General features: G+C 42.3%; 1 protein-coding gene across 9 annotated transcripts in view; it reads right to left on the bottom strand.

Moving 5' to 3' along the window:
- Positions 1-26176, bottom strand: part of LOC139380746 (LIM and senescent cell antigen-like-containing domain protein 1) — a 71164-nt gene that overhangs the window by 19347 nt on the left and 25641 nt on the right. For 4 of the 9 annotated variants that reach the window (XR_011628462.1, XR_011628463.1, XM_071123730.1 and 1 more), the window contains exons 1-5: positions 14129-14720; positions 9514-9673; positions 1560-1626; positions 1208-1328; positions 668-817 (exon numbers count right to left, since the gene is read on the bottom strand). Coding sequence is in view for 5 of the 9 variants with exons in the window: in XM_071123730.1 (XP_070979831.1) it covers positions 668-817; positions 1208-1328; positions 1560-1626; positions 9514-9673; positions 14129-14331 (701 nt within the window). In the remaining 4 variants the exon portion in view is untranslated. Of the gene's footprint in view, positions 1-667; positions 818-1207; positions 1329-1559; positions 1627-9513; positions 9674-14128; positions 14721-19720; positions 20252-26176 lie in introns of those variants that run through there. The other 5 variants (XR_011628464.1, XR_011628465.1, XM_071123734.1 and 2 more) reach the window with 2 other exon arrangements.

The following is a 26176-nucleotide window of genomic DNA, read 5'->3' as shown; positions in this document are numbered from 1 at the left end:
TGCTCACAGTACAAGTCCTTGCAAACCGTCTGGCCCTGTGGTCTTGTAATAATAATAATACTATTATTAGTATTATTTTGTGTTATAATTTGCCATTTACCTTGAAACATATCATCATTATTATTTTCTTACCTTGTTGTGTCTCAATGGGCAACTAGGCTATCAATTGGAGCTAAGTGCAATGGTCAGGTCACTCAGAGGAAGATGTCAGCTTGACATAGAAATGTCAGTCAGGTGTTCCATCCTCATCAATGGACTAAGGTGAGCAAAAACATATCAATCTCTGCTTTTTTTGTTGAGTGCTTCAACTCCTTTCTACCACAAATGAGTATTTTTGGAAGTTTTTCTTCGTAAGCCCTTCTCATGATTTTTGTCATTGTTGTTGAGCACCCCTCCTTTTGTTTGTTTACTGAAGCGGAGGCCCACCTGAACTGTAGGCTACAGTACATGTATAGGTTGCATACAGGTTGTGTACAAGTTGAGTCAAAATTTGGCAGTGGTTGTATTCATACCACTAGGTTTATGTAGAGGGTGTGTGAAGTTTGTGTGGTGATTTAGCAGTGTTTGGGTTTAGGTTGAATGTAGGTTGTATAAATATTGTGTTTTGGTTGAGTAGTACTTGTATATAGGGTTTGTGGAGTTGTTTTTATATTGCTTGCTTGAGTACCCGCAGTTGTTGCAGTTGAAGTGGTCCGGGTGGTAGGGGTCGTTCTTGAACAGCAGCGGCTGCTCCTCGATGATGGCGTGGCACTTCTGACAGATGTACTTCCCCAGACCACGGGCCTTTTCACGGTTATGACACGGGCGACACAGGTGTCTGAGGGAGAGAGAAAGAGAGTGATATACATGTTGGTAAAGAGTTCTGTCTGACAGGCTTTTTAGGGGCAGCAGAACAGACAGGAGGCCAGACACATCTCCAGCTGACCCTAGGGATCCCGGAGATGTTCCCAGAGATGTTATGACATGGGCGACACAGGTGTCTGAGGGAGAGAGATAGAGAGTGATATACATGTTGGTAGAGAGAGCTCAGCCTGACCCAGAGGCTGAAATACTGTTGCTACGTTAAAACTGCAGGAAGGTGTTATCAGTGTGTGGGATTTCTCCTTGCTTTACAAAAGCTATGCAGCGGAAAAGCTGCTGTCCCCTATCCCATGATGTTAAATCAGTAATGGCTGATCAGTGATCTAGTCCATGTTTCTGCACTTACCTGCCGGCGTTCTTGACGAAGCCCACGTCAGCAAGCACGGCCTGGCAGAGGTCACAGCAGAAACAGTCAGGGTGCCAGCTGTTGTTCATCGCCTTGATCACACGACCAATGATAAACTCCCCTGTGAGGAGGAGGAGGAGATAAGGGACAACACACTGGCAATATAGAGAGAAATAACTAAAGAAAACAACTCTTGGCACAAGAAAGCAATTGGCGATAGAAGTCTACCCAGTTGTGTCTAGGGCTCGAGGTGAGGGAAGCAGGGTTAAAGGAGACCAAATATGACCTTAAGCTTCAGACAACACCACCAGTGTTAATAATTCTACTGTGTAGGTGCAGTTCCTGTACTCACCACACTGGTGGCAGCAGGGAGCAAACAGCATCTGGAAGTCATGCTCGCAGTACTTCCTGCCCTCAAACTGCAGAAGAAGAGAACAAGCATCAGAATCACTCAATGATTAGAACATACCATAGCCATAGATAGACCTGTACGTCTACAGATCTGTCTGTGGATATGATCTCCCTTTCGGGGAACAGCTCTGGGATCCCTAGGGTCAGCTGGAGATGTGTCTGGCCTCCTGCCTGTTCTGCTGCCCCTAAAAAGCCAGTCAGACAGAGACACAACGAGAGAGAGAGAGTGGGATAACTCAGAGACAACCCACTGGGTACCGACATCATTTCTACATCTAGTTTTGATTTACATTTGGTTGAGTTGTCATCTAACTTGAATTCAACCTGAAATAAATAACGAATGTCCCCACGTCGTTGTATTTAGATTCAAAGTTGAGTGAAAAATAATACATTGACGACTTGTTGCAGATACAATCATTTTCCTACGTTGATTCAACAACATCAAATGTTTTTGTTGCTGTTGAAATCACGTGGAAACAACATTGATTCAACCTGTTTTTGCCCAGTGGGAAGCTTCTAATGGGCCAGTAATGCATTTGGCTGAGTGCTGTGAGGTTAGGAGTCGATCCAGTTAATACACTTTACCCAATATCAAATTTGTGACAGGAGGTGAAGGTGTCTCCACCCTTGTCTTCTTATATTACCACCCGTACCAAATACATATGATATCATATTTTGTTGTTTTCAGCATGAGGGCCATGTAAGCAAAGTTTGTAATATATCTAATTTAAAGCTGGAATCCGCATTTGGTGAAATAGTGCCACTGGTCGCCCTAGGTGCACTTGTTATTGTTTTTGTTTATGAAAGGAGGAGAGGAGGACTATAGTCTGCTGTTCTATCATACGTACAATGATGTCCGAGGGGGAAACGAGTTTGTTGTTTGAAGTAACATCTTTGTTGTTATATCTCAAACAGACGTGGCAGTTCCACCGCTATAGATTCCAGGAGGCTAACACAATAAAGGGCTTGGGTTTACTTCAGGCTAGACACGGTTGTGTAGAATGTGATGGGTGAGAGTGACAGGGATAATAAAGCTGTATTTACACAGGCAGTCAATTCTGATCCTTTGCATAATTATGGGCAAAAGAGCTGATCTGATTGGTCTAAAGACCAATTAGTTAAAAAAAAAAAAAGATCAGAATTGGGCTGCCTGTGTAAACAGTCTAAGTAATGTTCCTTCTAATTTGTTGGGGCACTGAGCAGAAACCTGAACGTTGTGAGAATGTTGCGCAACTGCTGGCACACATTTACAGTGAACACTGAGGCTGTACCCTGTACAGTTATTTAAGCATAATGTAGGCCTACCAACAAAACCAGTGGAGCAAATGGAAATAGCTTTTGATTTATATGATATAGCCTACAATAGCCTATATGTGGTGTTCAACGCAGGCCGACATTGCATGAGACTTTTAAAAATGTTTTTACATGAAGAAGGGCTTGACATTAATGAATGATTTTTTACTTGGTCTAACACCATGGGCCAAATAGGTGACTGTAAATTGCTTTGCATTGTGTTGTATGATGCAAGAAACCACTTTACAAAATACTATGTATTATTATTACCATACAGAGAAGTAGACAACGTAGGCTACCCCACTGCCTATTGGCTTATTTGCATATTCAAGCCTGTCTCAAAATACAACACTGCCCCTTTAATTAAGACAAGCTTTTCACCTGACTGGATTTTCAAAGACAGCTTGAAATGTAGCCTCCACGTTTTGTGCTCTTGTAGGAAGCAGTAACTCCCCATTGCTGACCTATACTCATCTATAACTGGGCTAATAACTCGCTAACTTGCAATGAATATAAACAAAAATGCACACGCTCTGATCTGAAAAGTGCATTCACTCACGGGTGATTGAAAGACCGCTCGTGGGCTACCACGGCCAGTGGCGACCAAATCATTGGGGTAATAAATCCGCATACAAACATGGTCTCTTTTTTGTTTAAGGCAGCTCCAAAATGCACGCGTTTCAGTCTAGCTCCGTGCTTTCTGTGGTGGTGGGGCAACCAGCGGAAAATACGGAGCATAGGGGTTAGTAATGTTCTCTAATTGTGCTGTGATTGGCTCAGTGTCACTCATGGGGACACTACGTCCCCGCAAAATCTACAGGGAGAGCTCAAAAATTCAAGCCCCTTGGATGCTGCCATAGAGTTACATTAGAAGTGCCCATCCAAGAAGGCTCAATGTCATTGGCCACAGATAAAATTATGCAAAATCAATGTTATATCCACCGTTGCTTTGATAATGTCAAGATCATATTTCAAAATCTTAGCTAGCGAACGGTCATCATCATGAATCAAGTTGACAATCTACTAGCAAACAGTTTTCAATCCCTGTCACACGAAGAAAAATTTGAAATAAAACGTATTGGACATAAACATTATACAAGTTGGACATTTCAAATTCAACAACGAGTATGGAAGGAATCAGTGGCTAACTGAAAGCTTTACAAAGTGCTGGGTTCTAAGAATATGAAATGTTACTTATTCACGTCACTGATGGAGTGCTAAGGTTGAGGGTCGACACCAGAAGTTAAGGGTTATAGGAGGAAAGTATACAGTGGGTGCAACTAAGCTTGGAATATGTTGAGTGCAGGGAAGTGATTACATGTGACAGGCATTGATAAGGGGAGACGGGCGGAGATCTTAGAAACTAACAATGTCACTGAGGGAGAGAGGGTCATGTATAACCTTTACATTATGTCAGGATTTTTTATTGTTAGTAGAAACTGTCAGTAGAAACCACATTTGTTTAAGCAAGTCAGCCAAATCAGCTATTGTTTTTTAGAAGAGTAAATTAGGCTGAATGAACTGTGTCGTTGTCAGACAAGACTCCTCTGATAGCCAGGTGCAGCGGTGGTAAGGATTTACTCCATGGTGCTGAAAAGAAAGCTGATGGTAGAGAGGGAGAGAAGGAGCTGATGGTAGAGAGGGAGAGAGGAGAGAAGGAGCTGATGGTAGAGAGGGAGAGAAGGAGCTGATGGTAGAGAGGGAGAGAGGAGAGAAGGAGCTGATGGTAGAGAGGGAGAGAGGAGAGAAGGAGCTGATGGTAGAGAGGAGAGAAGGAGCTGATGGGAGAGAGGAGATAAGGAGCTGATGGTAGAGAGGAGAGAAGGAGCTGATGGTAGAGAGGAGAGAAGGAGCTGATGGTAGAGGAGAGAAGGAGCTGATGGTAGAGAGGAGAGAAGGGTCTGATGGTAGAGAGGAGAGAGGAGGGGTGAAATTCCACAGTGTGCCATCACAGCAGCAAGATTTGTGACCTGTTGCCACGAGAAAAGGGCAACCAGTGAAGAACTCACACCATTGTAAACACAACCCATATGTATGCTTATTTATTTTATCTTGTGTCCTTTAACCATTTGTACATTGTTAAAACACTGTATATACAGTGCCTTGCGAAAGTATTCGGCCCCCTTGAACTTTGCGACCTTTTGCCACATTTCAGGCTTCAAACATAAAGATATAAAACTGTATTTTTTTGTGAAGAATCAACAACAAGTAGGACACAATCATGAAGTGGAACGACATTTATTGGATATTTCAAACTTTTTTAACAAATCAAAAACTGAAAAATTGGGCGTGCAAAATTATTCAGCCCCTTTACTTTCAGTGCAGCAAACTCTCTCCAGAAGTTCAGTGAGGATCTCTGAATGATCCAATGTTGACCTAAATGACTAATGATGATAAATACAATCCACCTGTGTGTAATCAAGTCTCCGTATAAATGCACCTGCACTTTGATAGTCTCAGAGGTCCGTTAAAAGCGCAGAGAGCATCATGAAGAACAAGGAACACACCAGGCAGGACCGAGATATTGTTGTGAAGAAGTTTAAAGCCGGATTTGGATACAAAAAGATTTCCCAAGCTTTAAACATCCCAAGGAGCACTGTGCAAGCGATAATATTGAAATGGAAGGAGTATCAGACCACTGCAAATCTACCAAGACCTGGCCGTCCCTCTAAACTTTCAGCTCATACAAGGAGAAGACTGATCAGAGATGCAGCCAAGAGGCCCATGATCACTCTGGATGAACTGCAGAGATCTACAGCTGAGGTGGGAGACTCTGTCCATAGGACAACAATCAGTCGTATATTGCACAAATCTGGCCTTTATGGAAGAGTGGCAAGAAGAAAGCCATTTCTTAAAGATATCCATAAAAAGTGTTGTTTAAAGTTTGCCACAAGCCACCTGGGAGACACACCAAACATGTGGAAGAAGGTGCTCTGGTCAGATGAAACCAAAATTGAACTTTTTGGCAACAATGCAAAACGTTATGTTTGGCGTAAAAGCAACACAGCTGAACACACCATCCCCACTGTCAAGCATGGTGGTGGCAGCATCATGGTTTGGGCCTGCTTTTCTTCAGCAGGGACAGGGAAGATGGTTAAAATTGATGGGAAGATGGATGGAGCCAAATACAGGACCATTCTGGAAGAAAACCTGATGGAGTCTGCAAAAGACCTGAGACTGGGACGGAGATTTGTCTTCCAACAAGACAATGATCCAAAACATAAAGCAAAATCTACAATGGAATGGTTCAAAAATAAACATATCCAGGTGTTAGAATGGCCAAGTCAAAGTCCAGACCTGAATCCAATCGAGAATCTGTGGAAAGAACTGAAAACTGCTGTTCACAAATGCTCTCCATCCAACCTCACTGAGCTCGAGCTGTTTTGCAAGGAGGAATGGGAAAAAATGTCAGTCTCTCGATGTGCAAAACTGATAGAGACATACCCCAAGCGACTTACAGCTGTAATCGCAGCAAAAGGTGGCGCTACAAAGTATTAACTTAAAAGGGCTGAATAATTTTGCACGCCCAATTTTTCGGTTTTTGATTTGTTAAAAAAGTTTGAAATATCCAATAAATGTCGTTCCACTTCATGATTGTGTCCCACTTGTTGTTGATTCTTCACAAAAAATGTGGCAAAAGGTCGCAAAGTTCAAGGGGGCCGAATACTTTCGCAAGGCACTGTATATATAATATGACATTTGTAATGTCTTTACTGTTTTGAAACCTCTGTATGTGTAATGTTTACTGTTAATTTTTGTTGTTTTTCACTTTATATATTCACTTTGTATGTTGTCTACCTCACTTGCTTTGGCAATGTTAACACATGTTTCCCATGCCAATAAAGCCCTTGAATTGAATTGAATTGAATTGGTAGAGAGGGAGAGAGGAGAGGAGGGTCTGATGGTAGAGAGGAGAGAAGAGTCTGATGGTAGAGAGGAAATAAGAGTCTGATGGTAGAGAGGAGAGAGGAATCTGATGGTAGAGAGGAGAGAAGAGTCTGATGGTAGAGAGGGAGAGAGGAGAGAAGGGTCTGATGGTAGAGAGGAGAGAAGAGTCTGATGGTAGAGAGGAGAGAAGAGTCTGATGGTAGAGAGGAGAGAGGAGTCTGATGGTAGAGAGGAGAGAAGAGTCTGATGGTAGAGAGGAGAGAGGAGTCTGATGGTAGAGAGGAGAGAAGGGTCTGATGGTAGAGAGGAGAGAGGAGTCTGATGGTAGAGAGGAGAGAAGAGTCTGATGGTAGAGAGAAGAGAAGAGTCTGATGGTAGATGGTAGAGAGGAGAGAAGAGTCTGATGGTAGAGAGGAGAGAGAAGTCTGATGGTAGAGAGGAGAGAAGAGTCTGATGGTAGAGAGGAGAGAGGAGTCTGATGGTAGATGGTAGAGAGGGAGAAAAGGTCTGATGGTGGAACACACTGAACAAACAATAACATGAAGAGCTATCTATCCAAAATGGAGATGTATGGATAAACCACTTCTCCAACCTTTTCGGACATATCACAGAACCAAGAGCAAAAACATATACATGATAATTTACCAAACTTAGAATCAGCTATTAAAGAATACCAGAACCCACAGTATTCTCCAATTACATTGGAGGACAAAATACAAACCCTCCAACCCAAAAAGGCCTGTGGTGTTGATGGTATGCTAAATGAAATGATAAAATATACAGACCACAAATTCAAATGGGCTATTCTTAAACTCTTCAACTTTATCCTCAGCTCTGACATATTCCCTAATATTTGGAACCAAGGCCGGATCACCCCATCCACAATAGTGGAGACAAATTTGACCCCAATAAGTACCTTGGAATATGCATCAGCAGCAATCTCGGAAATTTCCTCTGCAGTATCATCAACAGTAGACGCCAACATTTTCTCAGTGAAAACAATGTCCTGAGCAAATGTCAAATTGGCTTCTTACCAAAATAACGTTAGACAGACCACGTATATACCCTGCACACCCTTATTGACAAACAAAACAAAAGCAACATTTTCTCATGCTTTGTTGATTTAAAAAAAGGATTTAGATTAAATTTGTAGCTAAGACCACGAATACACATTCTATTTCGACACAGTTGCCCTTGTCACAGCTGTTCGAAAGAACTGGACCAAGGTGCAGCGTGGTGAGCGTACATATTCCTTTTTATTTAGGATGATGACGCCGACAAAAACAATAATCAATACAAACACAACCGTGACGCTTAAGGCTATAGTGCCAACAAACAAAGACAACTTCCCACACAGAAAGGAGGAAAAAGGGCTACCTTTAAGTATGGTTCCCAATCAGAGACAACGATAGACAACTGTCCCTGTTTGAGAACCATACCCGGCCAAAACATAGAAACACAAAATCATAGAAAACTAAACCTAGAATGCCCACCCCAAATCACACCCTAACCAAACCAAATAGAGACATTAAAAGGCTCTCTAAGGTCAGAGCGTGACAGCCCTGGAGCATACAAAGAACTACACCTACCTCGGCCTAAACATCAACACCACAGGTAACTTCCACAAGGCTGTGAACGATCTAAGAGACAAGGCAAGAAGGGCCTTCTATGCCATCAAAAGGAACATAAAACTCAACATCCCAATTAGGATCAGGCTAAAAATACTTAAATCAGTTATCAAACCCATTGCCTTCTATGGTGGTGAGGTCTAGGGTTCAATCACCAACCAAGAATTCCCCAATTGCAAAACCCCAATCAAAGCAAAACCCCAAACAATGCATGCAGAGCAGAATTAGGACTATACCCACTAGTTATCAAAATCCAGAAAAGAGCTGTTAAATTCCGTATCCACCTAAAAGGAAGGGATGCCCACACATTTAGACCCAACCAATTTGTTAGAAAACAAAAAGATAACTATTTGGCATGCTGGAAAGAATCAACAAAAAACAGAGCAAATTGGAATGCTATCTGGCCCTAAACAGAGAGTACATACCTGACCACTGTGACTGACCCTACATTTAAAAAATCCTTGACTATGTACAGACTCATGTGCTACTGAGAGAGGCTGCCACAGGCAGACCTGGCTCTCGAGAGGATCGGCTATGTGCCCACTGCCCACAAAATGAGGTGGAAACTGAGCTACACTTCCTAAACTCCTGCCAAATGAATGACCATATTAGAGACACATTTCCAACAGCTCACACAGACCAAGAAATAATTTGAAAACAAATCAACACTGATAAACTCCCATATCTGTTAGGTGAAATACTGCAGTGCGCAGTCAGAGCAACAAGATGTGTGGCCCGTTGCCATGAGAAAAGGGCAACCAGTGGAGCACAGACAACATTGTAATTACAACCCATATTTATCTGTTTATTTATCTTCCCTCTCATACTTCAACTATGTGCTCATTGTTACAACACTGTACATAGACAATAATATAACATTTGAAATGTCTATATTATTTAAAAACTTTTGTGAGTGAAATGTTTACTAATATTTGTATTGTTTATTTCCCTTTTGTTTGTTGTCTATTCTGTTTGCTTTGGCAATGTAAACATATGTTTACCATGCCAATAAAGCCCATTGAATGGAATTGGTAGAGAGAGGAGAGTGTGTCTGATGGTAAGAGGGGTACAGTAAGTGAACGTCACCTCATAGAAGAGACCCTCAGGGAATTGTTGGAAGCACTGAGCACAAACGAAGCATCCCTCATGGTACAGCTCCCCGTTGCTGTTGACGATCTTCTCCGCCGGGGCAAAGCCACTCTTACAGCGCTCACAAATCGCATTGGCCAGGGCACTGGCCATGTTGCTGAGAGGGGAGAGAGAGGGGAGAGAGAGGGGAGAGAGAGGAGAGAGAGGGGGGAGAGAGAGGAGAGAGAGGGGAGAGAGAGGGGAGAGAGGGGAGAGAGGGGAGAGAGGGGAAAGAAGGAAGACGAGAGTTTACATTCAGTCTTCTTTTTATTTTTTCAAAACAAGGGAAAGAACCGGTCATAGAGTGAGTAACGTCACAATGAACACAGTGTAGAACCCTATTGGCAAGCCACACCACGGCTGAAGTACATTTATCACCCAACGCATAGAAGTAATAGTGTCTCTCTTTACACAACACATCCAGCTGGAGGTTGTATTCAGGGTTTGGAGATCAGGGTGGGTAAATGAGTGAAGAGAGCTGACACATTCCCTCATACACATACAGGCATGTACACACACAAGGATTCTCAGACCAGCTCACACTAAACCTTCTAGTGTGGGCTTTGGTCCAACCCGGCCTATCATAGCTACAGACACAGAGTCTGGGAAATCTAAATGTTTTGTTTTCATAGGAGAAGCACTATCCCATCTGTCCTGGATTAACACATACTGACTAACATACTAACATACTAATTGTGTCAGAGCAGGTGTAGTAGGATTCAATCTTAGTCCTGTATTGACACTTTGTCTGATTGATGGTTCGTCTGAGGGCATAGCGGGATTATTTTCCTGCTCCTTGAAAGCGACAGCTCTAGCCTGCGTCTCCTGAACCAGGAACATCAGGTTCATACGCGGTTTAATGACAACTTGCAGCCATAGTGAAGGGTATGTGAGAGACACTTTGTGTGTACAGTATGTGTGTGCAAGGAGGAGAGGAGAGAAAATTAGTTCAAATAAGGGCATCTCTCGATCCAATCTCAGAGCTACAGGGAGGACTGCTACTCCCTGTCCCACACAAACTCAAGCCCACATTCATGTCAATGGATACCAATGTTTTTTTCAGTGACAGTAAGGGAGCGGTCTCTCCAAACAGTGTGTTGTTTATTAGTCAGACCTGATGTAATGAAGAGAGAGAAAAAGAGGGAGGAGGTGGAGAAGGGAGGGAAACAGGCTGCTTTTTTCAAAGGTCAGAATGTGTGCCCAGGAGACAAACACGCACGCACGCTCGCACACACACACACACACACACACACACGTACACACGCACACACGCACACACACGCACACACGCGCACACGCACACACACACACGCGCGCACACGCACACGCACACACGCACACACACACACACACGCACACACACACACACACACACGCACACACACACACGCACACACGCACACACGCACACACACACCTCTCCCTCTCAGATAGATAGACAGAAGAATGGGGGAAAGGGTAAGGTGTCTATCTACTGTAACCTTCCTCCCTCTCATCATACAGCCTAGTAGCTGTACATCCTAGAGCAGGATCCACACTACAGACCACCAACTAAGTATCATGGTCCAAACACACCAAAACAGTCATGAAGAGGGCACGACAACACCTTTTCTCCCTCAGGAGACTGAAAAGATTTAGCACGGGTCCCCAGATCCTCAAAAAGTTCTACAGCTGCACCATCAAGAGCATCCTGACGAGTTGTATCAATGGGGCCAAGCTTCCTGCCACCCAGGACCTTTATACTAGGCAGTGTCAGAGGAAAGCCCCAAAAAGATGTCAAAGACTCCAGTCACCCAAGTCATAAACTGTTCTCTCTGCTACCTCATGGCAAGTGGTACCAGAGCACCACGTCTAGGACCAAAAGGCTCCTTAACAGCTTCTACCCCCAAGCCATAAGACTGCTGAACAATTAATCAAATGGCTCCCAGGACTATTTACATTGACCCCCCCTCTCTGTTTTTACACTGCTGCTATTCACTGTTTATTATCTATCCATAGTCACTTTACAAATGACCTCATCTAACCTGTACCCCTACACATTGACTCGGTACCGGTACCCCAGGTATATAGCCTCATTATTGTTATGTTCTTGTGTTACATTTAGATTAGATTTTTTTAAACTTTAGTTTATATAGTAAATATTTTGTTTTTTACACTGCTGCTACTCGCTGTTTATTATCTATGCATAGTCACTTTACCCCTACCTACATGTACACTGCTGCTACTCGCTGTTTATTATCTATGCATAGTCACTTTACCCCTACCTACATGTACACTGCTGCTACTCGCTGTTTATTATCTATGCATAGTCACTTTACCCCTACCTACATGTACACTGCTGCTACTCGCTGTTTATTATCTATGCATAGTCACTTTACCCCTACCTACAAATTACCCCGCACATTGACTCGGTATCGGTACCTCCTGTAAATAGCCTCGTTATTGTTATTTTGTTGTGTTACTTTTTATTATTTTTTACTTTAGTTTATTTGGTAAATATTTTCTTAACTCTTTCTTGAACTGCATTGTTTGTTAGGGGCTTGTAAAGTAAGCATTTCACAGTCAGGTCTACACCTGACCGTGATGTGGCGTATGTGACAAATAAAGTTTGATTTGATCTGATTTACAGTAACTCACTACATTCCAGAGCACATAGAACGTATTGGCACAAGATGTGGAATCAATGCAGAGGTTCCATCAAGATATTCTACAGCTATCATCACACTGTCTGATGTAATGTATGAACATATAGGGGCCATATTGTCAGGGCCTTGGTGTGACATCAGACAAAAGGAAGAATTCAGAAGCCCTTTTCTGGCTCTGCTAGTAGGAAATGACACAAGCCTCAAGCATTTCCCCCCAGAGACAGGAAGACAGAAAGACTATGAAGGAGGTGCTGAGCTGGTTGGTAAATACTTCATGATCAGTGTTGGGGAGTAGTTAACTACATGTAGTTCAACTAGTCATTTAATTACATTTTGATGTAGCTTGGTGGTAGTTGAACTATATTCAAATCTTGGTAGTGTTTTCAGTAGTTAACTACTTTTTTTACCATGTAGTGGTGTAGCTAACTACTGGAACTACATACTACTTTTTTAGCAAACATTTTAATAAAATATGGGTGAAGTAGGCAAGAACTCTTTTTTTACATCAAACCTGCACAATTCACACTTGAAACCGTTTTTGTGTTTAATAGGCAAAATTACACATCTGACTCCAGAGTGATCTGTTTTTGCAGTTTGTTGTCTATGACATTTCAGATTTAGATATGACTTTTTTTCACAAAGTAGTTTGGATGTAGTGAACTTCCATGAAAGTAGCTTTTTTCAGTAAACTATTTTTTAGTTAAGGGTAGCTTTAGTGTTGCTTAACTTCTTCCAGTGTGAGGTGATTGGTCGTTTCCCCCAACACTGTTCATAATACTAACTTAGTGAGTTTGTTTCACAGGTAAAGAGAGAGGGAGGGAGAGACAGAGAGAGGGAGGGAGAGACAGAGAGGCAGAGAGAGTGAGAGAGAGAGGCAGAGAGACAGAGGGAGGGAGAGAGACAGAGAGGGAGGGAGGGAGAGAGGGAGGGAGGGAGAGACAGAGAGGGGGAGGGAGAGGGAGGGAGAGACAGAGAGGGAGGGAGAGAGAGAGGGAGGGAGAGACAGAGAGAGGGAGGGAGAGAGAGAGAAGGAGGGAGGGAGAGACAGAGAGGGGGAGGGAGGGAGAGGGAGGGAGAGACAGATGTATCATCAAGTTGCACAGGGTTTTGAACTTCTGACCCTCCCTGTGTTGTCTCTAGTGCTTATGTCTATAAAAGGACCAGGTTGTCATCACATATCTGAGCGACTGACACAGACTGTATGGTCTGTGCTAGAGTACCTGAGGCATCTAAGGATCGGACTTAACCTCTCTGAATAAGTCTCAAACTGTGTGACTCTCCTTATTGCCTTGCTAATGATTTGCATTCCAGACATTTTCCTTGAGACTAGAGACTTCAAATGTGACATATTTTCAGTGACTATACTTATAATGCTGATAACATTACCCCCAATGACCCCCATAATATGAGTAACATTCATTCTAACTATCCACAGGGCCACAACATAAGCTCACATATATTTAGCCTGCCCTCATCCCATAGATCCCTTCATGGCACAGAGTTCTCATGCCTGCCAGCATATTTCACTTTGCATAATACACTTCCCCCACACTAAAATAGTCCAGGGTCTCTGAGCCACAGTCTACTACCACACCACGACAGCATGCACTGTAGCAGAAAACAGCCAATAGTCTATTCATGTCAAATAACTCTATAGAGTTCAGATCATCAAATTGTTCCTAATCATCAAACTGTTCCTAATACCAGAATTGTTCCCAATAATCAAACTGTTTCCAATACCAGAATTCTTCAAATTCTTCAAATTTCCAATAAGCATTTATCAATCAATCAAATCAACTCAGAAGTTATACAGATCTTTATGCCATGGATCACACAGGTGATTTCAGAGATCCACACCAACGATCCACACAATCCTGTCACACACACCTTCTCCCCCAGTGTGTGTGTATCATGGCTCCAGGACTTACAAGCGTGCATAGAAGTCACAGAACTCCTTGTAGACTTTGACATCGCTGCGTCTCCTCTGAGACTTGGAGACGGGCAGCTCTGCCTCCCCACCGTTGGCATGACGATGACCGTTGAACTCCGCAGGGTGTGGTTCAGGGTCCTGGGCCTCCCCATTCTCCAGGATGGTGGGGGGCTGTGGCTGACTTTGAACCTGTACCTCCATAGTACACGTCCAAATACTAGTTAGTATAAGCTCCTAGTCCAACACACCCTTCCCCGGCCCTATCCAAATACAGGCTCTTTCCCAAACAGTCCAATCCAAAAAGTAGGAGTAGTCTAGAAAGTGATGGTATGAGCAGCACTGAGACAGAGAAGAAGACTGTCTGACTGCCCTGACTTCACACATATCCCTGATTTACCTCCCTCCCTCTCTCTCTCTTTTTATCTCCCTTGCTCATACTCTCTCCTTCCATTTCACCCTCCCTCTCTCTCTCTCTTTTTATCTCCCTTGCTCATACTCTCTCGTTCCATTTCACCCTCCCCCTCTCTCTCTTTTTATCTCCCTTGCTCATACTCTCTCGTTCCATTTCACCCTCCCTCAACTCTCTCTCTCACATGCAGGTTGGCATTTATGGTAATGAATTTTGCCCTGGAGGCAGAGTGGTCACTAGCTAGCACAGCCACAAAATCATACAATCACATTTTAAACCTAACCTTAACCACAATGCTAACCCTAATGCCTAACCCTAACCTTCAATTAAGGACAAAAAGGTCATTTTTGCAATATTATACATTTTGACTTTGCAACTGGCCCATCTAACGGACAGAGGTTACTGTGCCACTGGACACATACACACACACCAGTGGGGGCTGCTGAGGGGAGGACGGCTCATAATAATGTCTGGAATGCAGTCAATGGAATGGTATTAACCACATGGAAACCACATCTTTAATGTGATTGATACCACTCCATTGACTCCATTCCAGCCATTATTATGAGCCGTCCTCCCCTCAGCAGCCCCCACTGACACACACTTCTACATTATCACTCATGGAGATATGTTGTGATTTCTCACTTCCAGGAGAGAAACAGATGGTTTGGCTAAAGTCATAGCTCTGTGTGTGTGTGTGTGTGCGTGCGCGCGCGCTCAGGGAGATCCACCACATGGATCCGAGTCAGAAACAGGCTGAGTTGAGCAACTCAGTGTTTTGCTCAAGGGAGATTAAGGAATGAAACATGCACTCTGCAATATGAAAACATAAATATTTTTTTAACCAGGCGAGTGAGTTAAGAACAAATTCTTATTTTCAATGACAGCCTAGGAACATTGGGTTAACTGCCTTGTTTAGGGGCAGAACCACAGATTTTTACCTTGTCAGCTCAGGGATTCAATCTTGCAACCTTTCGGTTACTAGTCCAGCACTCTAACCACTAGGCTACCTGCCGCCCCATATAAAAGTAATCTCATCCATATTATGCCATTTTTAATCTACTGAATAAACACTTCAAACATTTACAAATCAAAGTGACTGATAGTTGTTTATGTGGCTAAACTCATCACACCAGGGGAGCAACTGTCACTGGGGAAGGGGGTCCCCCCCACATTCAGAAATTTCATTTTTGTCCCCTCCAGTTTTATCATTGGAATGTGATACAAAACAAGGCAACGGTGTGCTTTAGGACCATGCAGATGCCTATAGCGGTCGGGTAGGCTGTTTGGGGTGTTTATCCGACTGGATAAAAAATTTATATATAAAAAAATATGTGTATATGCCCCCCCCCCCCCACACTTCTAGAAACAAAGTTGCGCCCCTACATCTTCCTGGGGTCTGAAGTACAGAGATAAATAAATGACACTTCGACACCACCAAAAGGTCAGGGGCATAAATCTACAGGAGATGTTCAAATAACTCTGATTCAGTGGGAACATATTCATCTTCTGTAAGAAAAACTATTTATCCAATTATTTTAAAGCTAGGGTAGTGTTCCCGCTCCAAATCTCAATGCTGTGTGGCAGCCTGTGTGTCTCTCTAGAGAGGAGTACTGTGGACATGTGTGTCTCTCCAGAGTCTCTACCAGAGACTATAAACCAGGAGTGCACAGGCATTCCTCTCTCTGCTATTCCAGCCTGTTTCCATCATTCCACAAACAGACGCCCAGGAAAGTATCATGTCCAAAATAGGCGCTGGCAGCTGACGCCAGCCCCCGTGTGTGTGTGTGTGTGTGTATGGGGGGGGGGCAGCTTTTCCCTCCTTCCTGTCCCTGGTGTGTGTCCTACTGCTAGGTGCACATTCACATATTACTCCCATTAAAACTAATAGGAGAAAGAAGGCCTCACAGGAAAACAAATCCCTGGTGTTAACTGACAGGACAATGGGACGGAAGGCGGGACTAAAACAGGAAACACTCTGAACTGCCTTCCTAATTACAGCATACTGATTATACTGAGGAGAGGAGGAGCATTTCCATGTGGTCATGTCTCTGTTCATGTGGTCATGTCTCTGTTCATGTGGTCATGTCTCTGTTCATGTTGCTTTCTCTCCTGCAGGTTAAAGCCAGGGTTAGCCCCAACAACATGCAGACAAAGGAGGCTCCAGTAAAAAGGACTCAGGACAGGGCCAACAACAGAGAGAAACCCTGCCCCCTGTGGTCTGCAGTACAGAGAGAAACCCTGCCCCCTGGGGTCTGCAGTACAGAGAGAAACCCTGCCCCCTGGGGTCTGCAGTACAGAGAGAAACCCTGCCCCCTGGGGTCTGCAGTACAGAGAGAAACCCTGCCCCCTGGGGGTCTGAAGTACAGAGAGAAACCCTGCCCCCTGGGGTCTGCAGTACAGAGAGAAACCCTGCCCCCTGGGGTCTGCAGTACAGAGAGAAACCCTGCCCCCTGGGGATCTGCAGTACAGAGAGAAACCCTGCCCCCTGTCGTCTGCAGTACAGAGAGAAACCCTGCCCCCTGGGGTCTGCAGTACAGAGAGAAACCCTGCCCCCTGGGGGTCTGCAGTACAGAGAGAAACCCTGCCCCCTGGGGTCTGAAGTACAGAGAGAAACCCTGCCCCCTGGGGGTCTGAAGTACAGAGAGAAACCCTGCCCCCTGGGGGTCTGCAGTACAGAGAGAAACACTGCCCCCTGGGGGTCTGAAGTACACATAGAGGTGACAGGAAACATTCCAGGAGGCAGGAGTTTAGACTGCACTAAGAGAAAAATTAGGTGTTATGATGATGATGATGACAAAAAGCAGCTTTAGATGGACTCGACATCCATACAGAGATAATAAAAACATCTGATAATGCCAAAGGAAGACTTTGCTGTGTCCGAAGAGAGACAAAATGATCTTTGAGCCAGTATAAAGGTTTCTCCCCTGGGCTATATCCAACTCTGTCTGTGGATACATGATAGGATGAATATAACTGTTTAGACAGATGCTTAGCTAGGCCTGTTGGGAGGGTAAGCCATTACAAACAGTCACTTTGGGGTTAGTTTGTCTAGTGCATGTTCTAGAGTAAATACATAGACTGCCAAGACCTGTATTACAACACACAATAACACACTACAAACTGCAACAACACACATAGCACTAGATTAGCTACTTGACAGATGTGTTGTCAGAGTAACAGGCATGGTAATACAAAGTCAGATGGAATAGCAGTATAAATCACTATGGCGATGGTACAATATTTCCTGTTGGTGAGAAAGTGGTGCAACAGCACAGCTGCAAAGTGTCATTGCTCAACCAGAATACTCCACGCCTTCGTCAGGGCCCAGAGGCAGGGTTCTGCAATATCCTTCCACACTCTTCCAGGCAACGCCAGGCCAGACCGTCTCAAACTAACCTAACCACAGGCTCAAAAATTATCTCCCCAGGCCTCCTATACCTTCCAAATCTTTGCCCAGGGCCTCAGGTCATCCTGGCTAACCCTGGCTCCCCAAGAATCTTCCAAGCTTCCAGGCTAAGTATTTCTAAAACCAGTCATTGTTTAGTTGTGATAGCCATCTAACAGTCCAACACCACAGTAGCTGTGCATTTGCCCTCCCAGAGGGTTAGGAATGAGTTCTGACAAGTATGTTTCCTGGATAATGCTCAGGCGGTTATGGTTTCAGCGAGGGCTAGGTACACAGATCAGACTGGACCTACTGGCTAAGGCTGCTAGGCTGCTAGCACTAAGGAGAATGCTAACCAAACAAACCCCCTTCTCCTGCTGCACTGTGTCAACAGTAGTCATGGTAATGGAGAAATATAAGGGCTGTGTTAGCAACAACTAGAGGAAAACCTGTGGCTGTGCACCTCAAACCAATGCTCAGAAAAGTGGACGAAAGAATACTCTAGGTGTTCTCTGTAGACATGTTAATTCCCTTTGTGCTAAGTGTACTGTATCTCAAACATTAGAAGATAGTTCCTCCCTGTTTTCCCATTGTTCCCAACATCCCTAAAACCTCTGCCCTGCCCCTCTGCCCTACTGGCATGACTCCACTGTTCCATTTCCTGCTGAGGGCAGAGTGAGAGGAGGAGGAGAGGGTTTGGGAGTATGTGTGACAACCTGGGAAGCAAGCTGCGTGGTCATGAGTCATGTTGTCATGTGAAGGTCACATCACATGGCAGGGACACACCACTACAACCAAAGATGTCACAGAGACCAGGTGACTTTATGGTCTGTTCTGTCACTGGCTCAATTCTGCCGACCAAGCACTTCAGTGCATCATGTTTAGCAGTGAAGGCTGGTGTGTGTGTGTGTGTGTGTTTTTATTTTTGCATAAGCCTAAGCTAGGGCCTAATTGTACGCTTGGCTAATTATAAACATAGTTGACTAACAAATAGCCTATCATAATGTTGGAAATTATAAACAGAAACATATCTAAATTAGGCGAAAAAAATCCTGCACCCTCTGTCAAAAAAAGCTACAGCACATGTTCTATATTAGCGGATTATGGTTGGATAATATCACACAATATCACATATAGTCGGGTGGTTGTGGATGGGTGCAGGTGAACAATCACCACTACTGTGTGATATGATATAATATGGCTGTCCCTTGGGAGAGATATTATCTCCCTCTATCGTCTCTGCAGCTATATTGTGTTGTTCTCAGGTCACCTCTAAAAAGAGATTTGTCGGCATTCCTGACATTACAGACGTCTAATCACTGCATGATCAGGGGTGGAGAGAGAGGGAGATAGGAGGGGAAAGCGAGATAGAGGGAGATGAAGAGAGAGAAGGAGGAAGAAGGCGGGAGAGGGAGAGAAAGAGAGCAACAGAAACCCTTTACTCCAAACAGAAAATGTTCTGCAACATAAAACAGAGTTTCTATTGGACAAAATCAGGTAGGCCCCTCCCCGTTTGGTTTGCTCTGTTTGCTTCCATTTGGTTCTTAAAATGGTAAACGGTTTTATATATGTATACACTCTACACTTTACTTCACACTTATACAGTACACAAAGGCCACACAGACCACGTTCTCTGCATCTCTTCAACACAGAGTTCACCAAGCATTAACCCACCCCCCACTACAATACACTCTCTGACCTGCTGTCTGTTTACTCTGCAGAATGGGCAAATAGAGAGAAATCAAAGCGGGGGGGGGGGGGGGGGGGGGGGGGTAGAGAGAAAAGGTTCTCACCTGAGGCTGTCAGGAGCTATGCTTCCATAGCTGTCAGGTCTCTCCTGTCTGCGTCTATACAGGTCTGAGTTAGACAACTCCTTCAACCGCAGAGAGTTCATCCCTCCTTCCTTCCCTTCCCTTTGTCCACCAGGGTGTGGATAAACACTCACAATAATCCTCCTCGTGTATGTGATCAGTAAGCTCCAAGGCTCGACAGCCAACAACCACCACTGACCCCCACCAGTCTCCTCTCCAAGCCCAGAACGTCAGCTCACCCCTGGGAAGCCCTTAGCAGATCATTCCCCTCTCTCTCCTGGAACAGCAGGCTACTACATTACACACAACCTCTATCTCTGACAAACACACACCTCCAGGCACACACCCAAAGGAATAACCTATCAGGGGTGTGGCTCTGATCCAACACACCTATCAGCTCCTCGCTCTGCCCCCCTCCTCAGCCCCAGGGCAGGTAGAGATAGAGGGGGGAGGAGGAGGGATAAGGAGGAAGAATGGTAAAAAGGGCAAGAGGTAGTTGTACTGCAGTAGTCTATTGTCTTTACCTCTCTTTCTCCCCCCTCTCCCTGTTGCTCCCTCCCCCTCTCTTGTCCTCTTTATGCTTGTCATCTTGCCAAGCTATCCAATGACATTCCCATTCTGATAGGATGTCAGTGTCCCCCCCATAGCCGGCCCTAGCCTTTTGAGGGCCCTATGCGAGCTTGCCCAACCAAATCTCTTTTGCCGTTTTAAAGCAAATGTCCGTCAATTGCACACATTTTGCCAAGACTTATGCCATGTTAATGATATCCGAGTGAAAGTGGCTAACAAAATCAATGGGGGCCCCCTGGAGGTCAGGGCCCCTAGGCACATGCCCTACGTGCCAGTCGGTATTTGGCCATGATTACTAAGTTTAGATAGCTGGCCAGACTAACTATAATTTGTTAGTTGACATGGCTAATTGAGTGACTGTCAGTGACTGACATAACATGAGGAAAACTTTTGATGCAACTCAATTTCGAAATTGCACCCTGTGTATTCTACTATCCTACTTATGCATGTAAGTTGAGACCCCCACTGTGTTCCAAAATGTTTTAATATATTAGTATATATTAATTTTGTGGGCCAGGGGCTCCCTAGCATCTGGAGGCCCTAACCAACCACCTATGTTGCCTATGCCTGGAGCCGGCCCTGGTACCCCAGTCTCCATCTCCCTGGAGTCTCTCTTGATCTCCCGGGAGTTTCTCATGATCTCTCTGGAGTCTCTCAACGTGTCTGTCTCTGCATCCGTCTGACTGAGAGAGAGGGTTTCTGTGATAGAAGAGAGCTGAACTGAACTGACAATACTGATTGACATAACGACTATTGCATTATACAATTTATCTCATCCTCTCAGATTTCCTCAAATACCAAACAGCCCCCTTGGAGCCCCACAAGATGAACCCATCCACAGCTGTCTGTGTGTACTCAGTGTGTGTTGTGTGTTTATGTATGTACTCAGTGTGTGTACTCAGCGTGTGTAGGGTGTGTATGTGTTTACTCAGCATGTGTAGGGTGTATGTATGTACTCAGCATGTGTAGTGTGTGTATGTTTGTACTCAGTGTGTGTAGTGTGTGTATGCATGTACTCAGCGTGTGTAGGGTGTGTATGTATGTACTCAGCGTGTGTAGGGTGTGTATGTACTCTGCTCACTATGTACTTCACACCCTTATAGCACATGTTTTCTTTACACTGAACTCACACAGGAAACACACACACACACACACAGACACACACAGAAACACACATACAGGGTCAGAAAAAGAGCCAGAAGAGTTCAGAGTTTACATTGTCACCATGAAGTGGTGACAGAGTGATGGCCACTCTGATCCCACATGAACACCCTTTCCTGTTCCTGTTTTCCAGTTTCCCAGCTAACCACATGTTACTCAGAGCGTGGTTGTCCTAAGGTTATTTTGCATACAACCTTCCCACAACGTTCTCGGAACGGTGCAGGATAGTGGCTTGGCTTTGGAACATTCTCAGCACATTTAAAAAAATTGACAAAATAACGTTATTTTCTTGGTATTTCATTACTTTAACAGAATGTTTCCTAAATTCAAAAGGCACTCGCACATCTGAGCAATCATTTTTGCAGGTGCATGGTAACAGTTGAACAAGATGAAGGAGAAAGGAAACCGCACACTGCTCTTAATAGTATCACTGATCTTTAATATGCTTAAGTATCGGCCTCACGGCCTTCGTCAGAGCTTTTGTGAGTTTAAAAAAAAATAGCACCCTTATGAAGACCTAGCCCCACCCACATCCGTTCCACGCATCAAAAGGCGTTGGAGGCGAAGGAAAAACAAATAAGTGCTACCAAATATAACAACATGTATTTCATAAATATTTGAATAAAGTGTGTAAATAAGACATATTAAACACGTCTGTAAAACCACAATGAGGACATATCAAGTTTTCATTAATCATTGGGTACATTGTGCGAAAAACAGAGTAATCTTAAATAGGGACATAATTCATGTTCAAATTCACAACATAACATATTTCATCATTAAGATTAAGACCTTTAGGAAATAATCTCCGGAGGGTGAAAATCCCAAAACATTCTCTTTTACTCAGAGTATTATTGATATCACCTCCCCTGTCTGATATCTTAACTTTCTCTACGCCCAAAATCTAAAGTTAGAAATGTCATGCTTTAGGCCATTAAAATGTACTGCGACTGGATAATCCCTGTCGTTTCTCCTGATTGAACTTTGATGTTCACTAATTCTCTGTTTGAGAGAAGAGGTTTTACCGACATAGCAGAGCCCACATGGACATTTAATAATGTAAATAACATGGGTGGTGGAACACGTAATAATGTCATTTATTTGGAACCATTTTCCAGAAATATTCACACTTTATTATGTTGTTGCACTGTGCGCATCCTCTGCATTTATAGCTACCATTTGGTAGAGGGTGAAAAAGAGCCTGGCTGATTTTCTTTTGTGGCTGGCAGTTGGCATTAACCAATTTATCGCGTAAATTGCGACCTCTCCTATACACAATAAGTGGTGGATTTTTAAATTCAGCCGGCCAAGTTGGGTCCGATGATAAAATATGCCAGTGTTTCTTGACCACATCTCCCGATTTCAAAGTATATGTGGTTGTGAACATTACGGAGTGTTCTTTAGCTTTAGTATATATAGTTGTGAACATTACAGAGTGTTCTTTAGCTTTAGTATATGTAGTTGTGAACATTACAGAGTGTTCTTTAGTATATGTAGTTGTGAACATTACAGAGTGTTCTTTAGTATATGTAGTTGTGAACATTACAGAGTGTTCTTTAGTATATATAGTTGTGAACATTACAGAGTGTTCTTTAGCTTTAGTATATGTAGTTGTGAACATTACAGAGTGTTCTTTAGTATATGTAGTTGTGAACATTACAGAGTGTTCTTTAGCTTTAGTATATGTAGTTGTTAACATTACAGAGTGTTCTTTAGTATATGTAGTTGTGAACATTACAGAGTGTTCTTTAGTATATGTAGTTGTGAACATTACAGAGTTTTCTTTAGCTTTAGTATATGTAGTTGTGAACATTACAGAGTGTTCTTTAGCTTTAGTATATATAGTTGTGAACATTACAGAGTGTTCTTTAGTATATGTAGTTGTGAACATTACAGAGTGTTCTTTAGTATATGTAGTTGTGAACATTACAGAGTGTTCTTTAGCTTTAGTATATGTGGTTGTGAACATTACAGAGTGTTCTTTAGCTTTAGTATATGTGGTTGTGAACATTACAGTGTTCTTTAGCTTTAGTATATGTAGTTGTGAACATTACGGAGTGTTCTTTAGTATATGTAGTTGTGAACATTACAGAGTGTTCTTTAGTATATGTAGTTGTGAACATTACGGAGTGTTCTTTAGTATATGTAGTTGTGAACATTTCAGAGTGTTCTTTAGCTTTAGTATATGTGGTTGTGAACATTACAGAGTGTTCTTTAGTATATGTAGTTGTGAACATTACAGAGTGTTCTTTAGTATATTTAGTTGTGAACATTACAGAGTGTTCTTTAGCTTTAGTATATGTAGTTGTGAACATTACGGAGTGTTCTTTAGCTTTAGTATATGTAGTTGTGAACATTACAGAGTGTTCTTTAGCTTTAGTATATGTAGTTGTGAACATTACAGAGTGTTCTTTAGTATATGTAGTTGTGAACATTACGGAGTGTTCTTTAGCTTTAGTATATGTAGTTGTGAACATTACAGAGTGTTCTTTAGTATATGTAGTTGTGAACATTACAGAGTGTTCTTTAGTATATGTGGTTGTGAACATTACAGAGTGTTCTTTAGCTTTAGTATATGTAGTTGTGAACATTACGGAGTGTTCTTTAGCTTTAGTATATATAGTTGTGAACATTACAGAGTGTTCTTTAGCTTTAGTATATGTAGTTGTGAACATTACAGAGTGTTCTTTAGTATATGTAGTTGTGAACATTACAGAGTGTTCTTTAGTATATGTAGTTGTGAACATTACAGAGTGTTCTTTAGCTTTAGTATATGTAGTTGTGAACATTACAGAGTGTTCTTTAGCTTTAGTATATATAGTTGTGAACATTACAGAGTGTTCTTTAGTATATGTAGTTGTGAACATTACAGAGTGTTCTTTAGTATATGTAGTTGTGAACATTATGGAGTGTTCTTTAGTATATGTAGTTGTGAACATTACAGAGTGTTCTTTAGCTTTAGTATATGTAGTTGTGAACATTACAGAGTGTTCTTTAGCTTTAGTATATGTAGTTGGGAACATTACAGAGTGTTCTTCAGTATATGTAGTTGTGAACATTACGGAGTGTTCTTTAGTATATGTAGTTGTGAACATTACAGAGTGTTCTTTAGTATATGTAGTTGTGAACATTACAGAGTGTTCTTTAGTATATGTAGTTGTGAACATTACAGAGTGTTCTTTAGTATATGTAGTTGTGAACATTACAGAGTGTTCTTTAGTATATGTAGTTGTGAACATTACAGAGTGTTCTTTAGCTTTAGTATATGTAGTTGTGAACATTACAGAGTGTTCTTTAGCTTTAGTATATGTAGTTGTGACCATTATGGAGTGTTCTTTAGCTTTAGTATATGTGGTTGTGAACATTACAGAGTGTTCTTTAGCTTTAGTATATGTAGTTGTGAACATTACAGAGTGTTCTTTAGCTTTAGTATATGTAGTTGTGAACATTACAGAGTGTTCTTTAGCTTTAGTATATATAGTTGTGAACATTACAGAGTGTTCTTTAGTATATGTAGTTGTGAACATTACGGAGTGTTCTTTAGCTTTAGTATATGTAGTTGTGAACATTACAGAGTGTTCTTTAGTATATGTAGTTGTGAACATTATAGAGTGTTCTTTAGCTTTAGTATATGTGGTTGTGAACATTACAGAGTGTTCTTTAGCTTTAGTATATGTAGTTGTGAACATTACAGTGTTCTTTAGTATATGTAGTTGTGAACATTACAGAGTGTTCTTTAGTATATGTAGTTGTGAACATTACAGAGTGTTCTTTAGCTTTAGTATATGTGGTTGTGAACATTACAGAGTGTTCTTTAGCTTTAGTATATGTAGTTGTGAACATTACAGAGTGTTCTTTAGTATATGTAGTTGTGAACATTACGGAGTGTTCTTTAGTATATGTAGTTGTGAACATTACAGAGTGTTCTTTAGCTTTAGTATATATAGTTGTGAACATTACAGAGTGTTCTTTAGCTTTAGTATATGTAGTTGTGAACATTACAGAGTGTTCTTTAGTATACGTAGTTGTGAACATTACAGAGTGTTCTTTAGTATATGTAGTTGTGAACATTACAGAGTGTTCTTTAGCTTTAGTATATGTAGTTGTTAACATTACAGAGTGTTCTTTAGTATATGTAGTTGTGAACATTACAGAGTGTTCTTTAGTATATGTAGTTGTGAACATTACGGAGTGTTCTTTAGTATATGTAGTTGTGAACATTACAGAGTGTTCTTTAGCTTTAGTATATGTGGTTGTGAACATTACAGAGTGTTCTTTAGCTTTAGTATATGTGGTTGTGAACATTACAGTGTTCTTTAGCTTTAGTATATGTAGTTGTGAACATTACGGAGTGTTCTTTAGTATATGTAGTTGTGAACATTACAGAGTGTTCTTTAGTATATGTAGTTGTGAACATTACGGAGTGTTCTTTAGTATATGTAGTTGTGAACATTTCAGAGTGTTCTTTAGCTTTAGTATATGTGGTTGTGAACATTACAGAGTGTTCTTTAGTATATGTAGTTGTGAACATTACAGAGTGTTCTTTAGTATATTTAGTTGTGAACATTACAGAGTGTTCTTTAGCTTTAGTATATGTAGTTGTGAACATTACGGAGTGTTCTTTAGCTTTAGTATATGCAGTTGTGAACATTACAGAGTGTTCTTTAGTATATGTAGTTGTGAACATTACGGAGTGTTCTTTAGCTT

This window comes from Oncorhynchus clarkii, chromosome 22 (assembly GCF_045791955.1).
Source record: "Oncorhynchus clarkii lewisi isolate Uvic-CL-2024 chromosome 22, UVic_Ocla_1.0, whole genome shotgun sequence".
Classification (NCBI taxonomy): Eukaryota; Metazoa; Chordata; class Actinopteri; order Salmoniformes; family Salmonidae; genus Oncorhynchus; species Oncorhynchus clarkii.
Note: the sequence above shows the minus strand (reverse complement) of the source record. Positions and strands in the feature narration are given on the sequence as shown.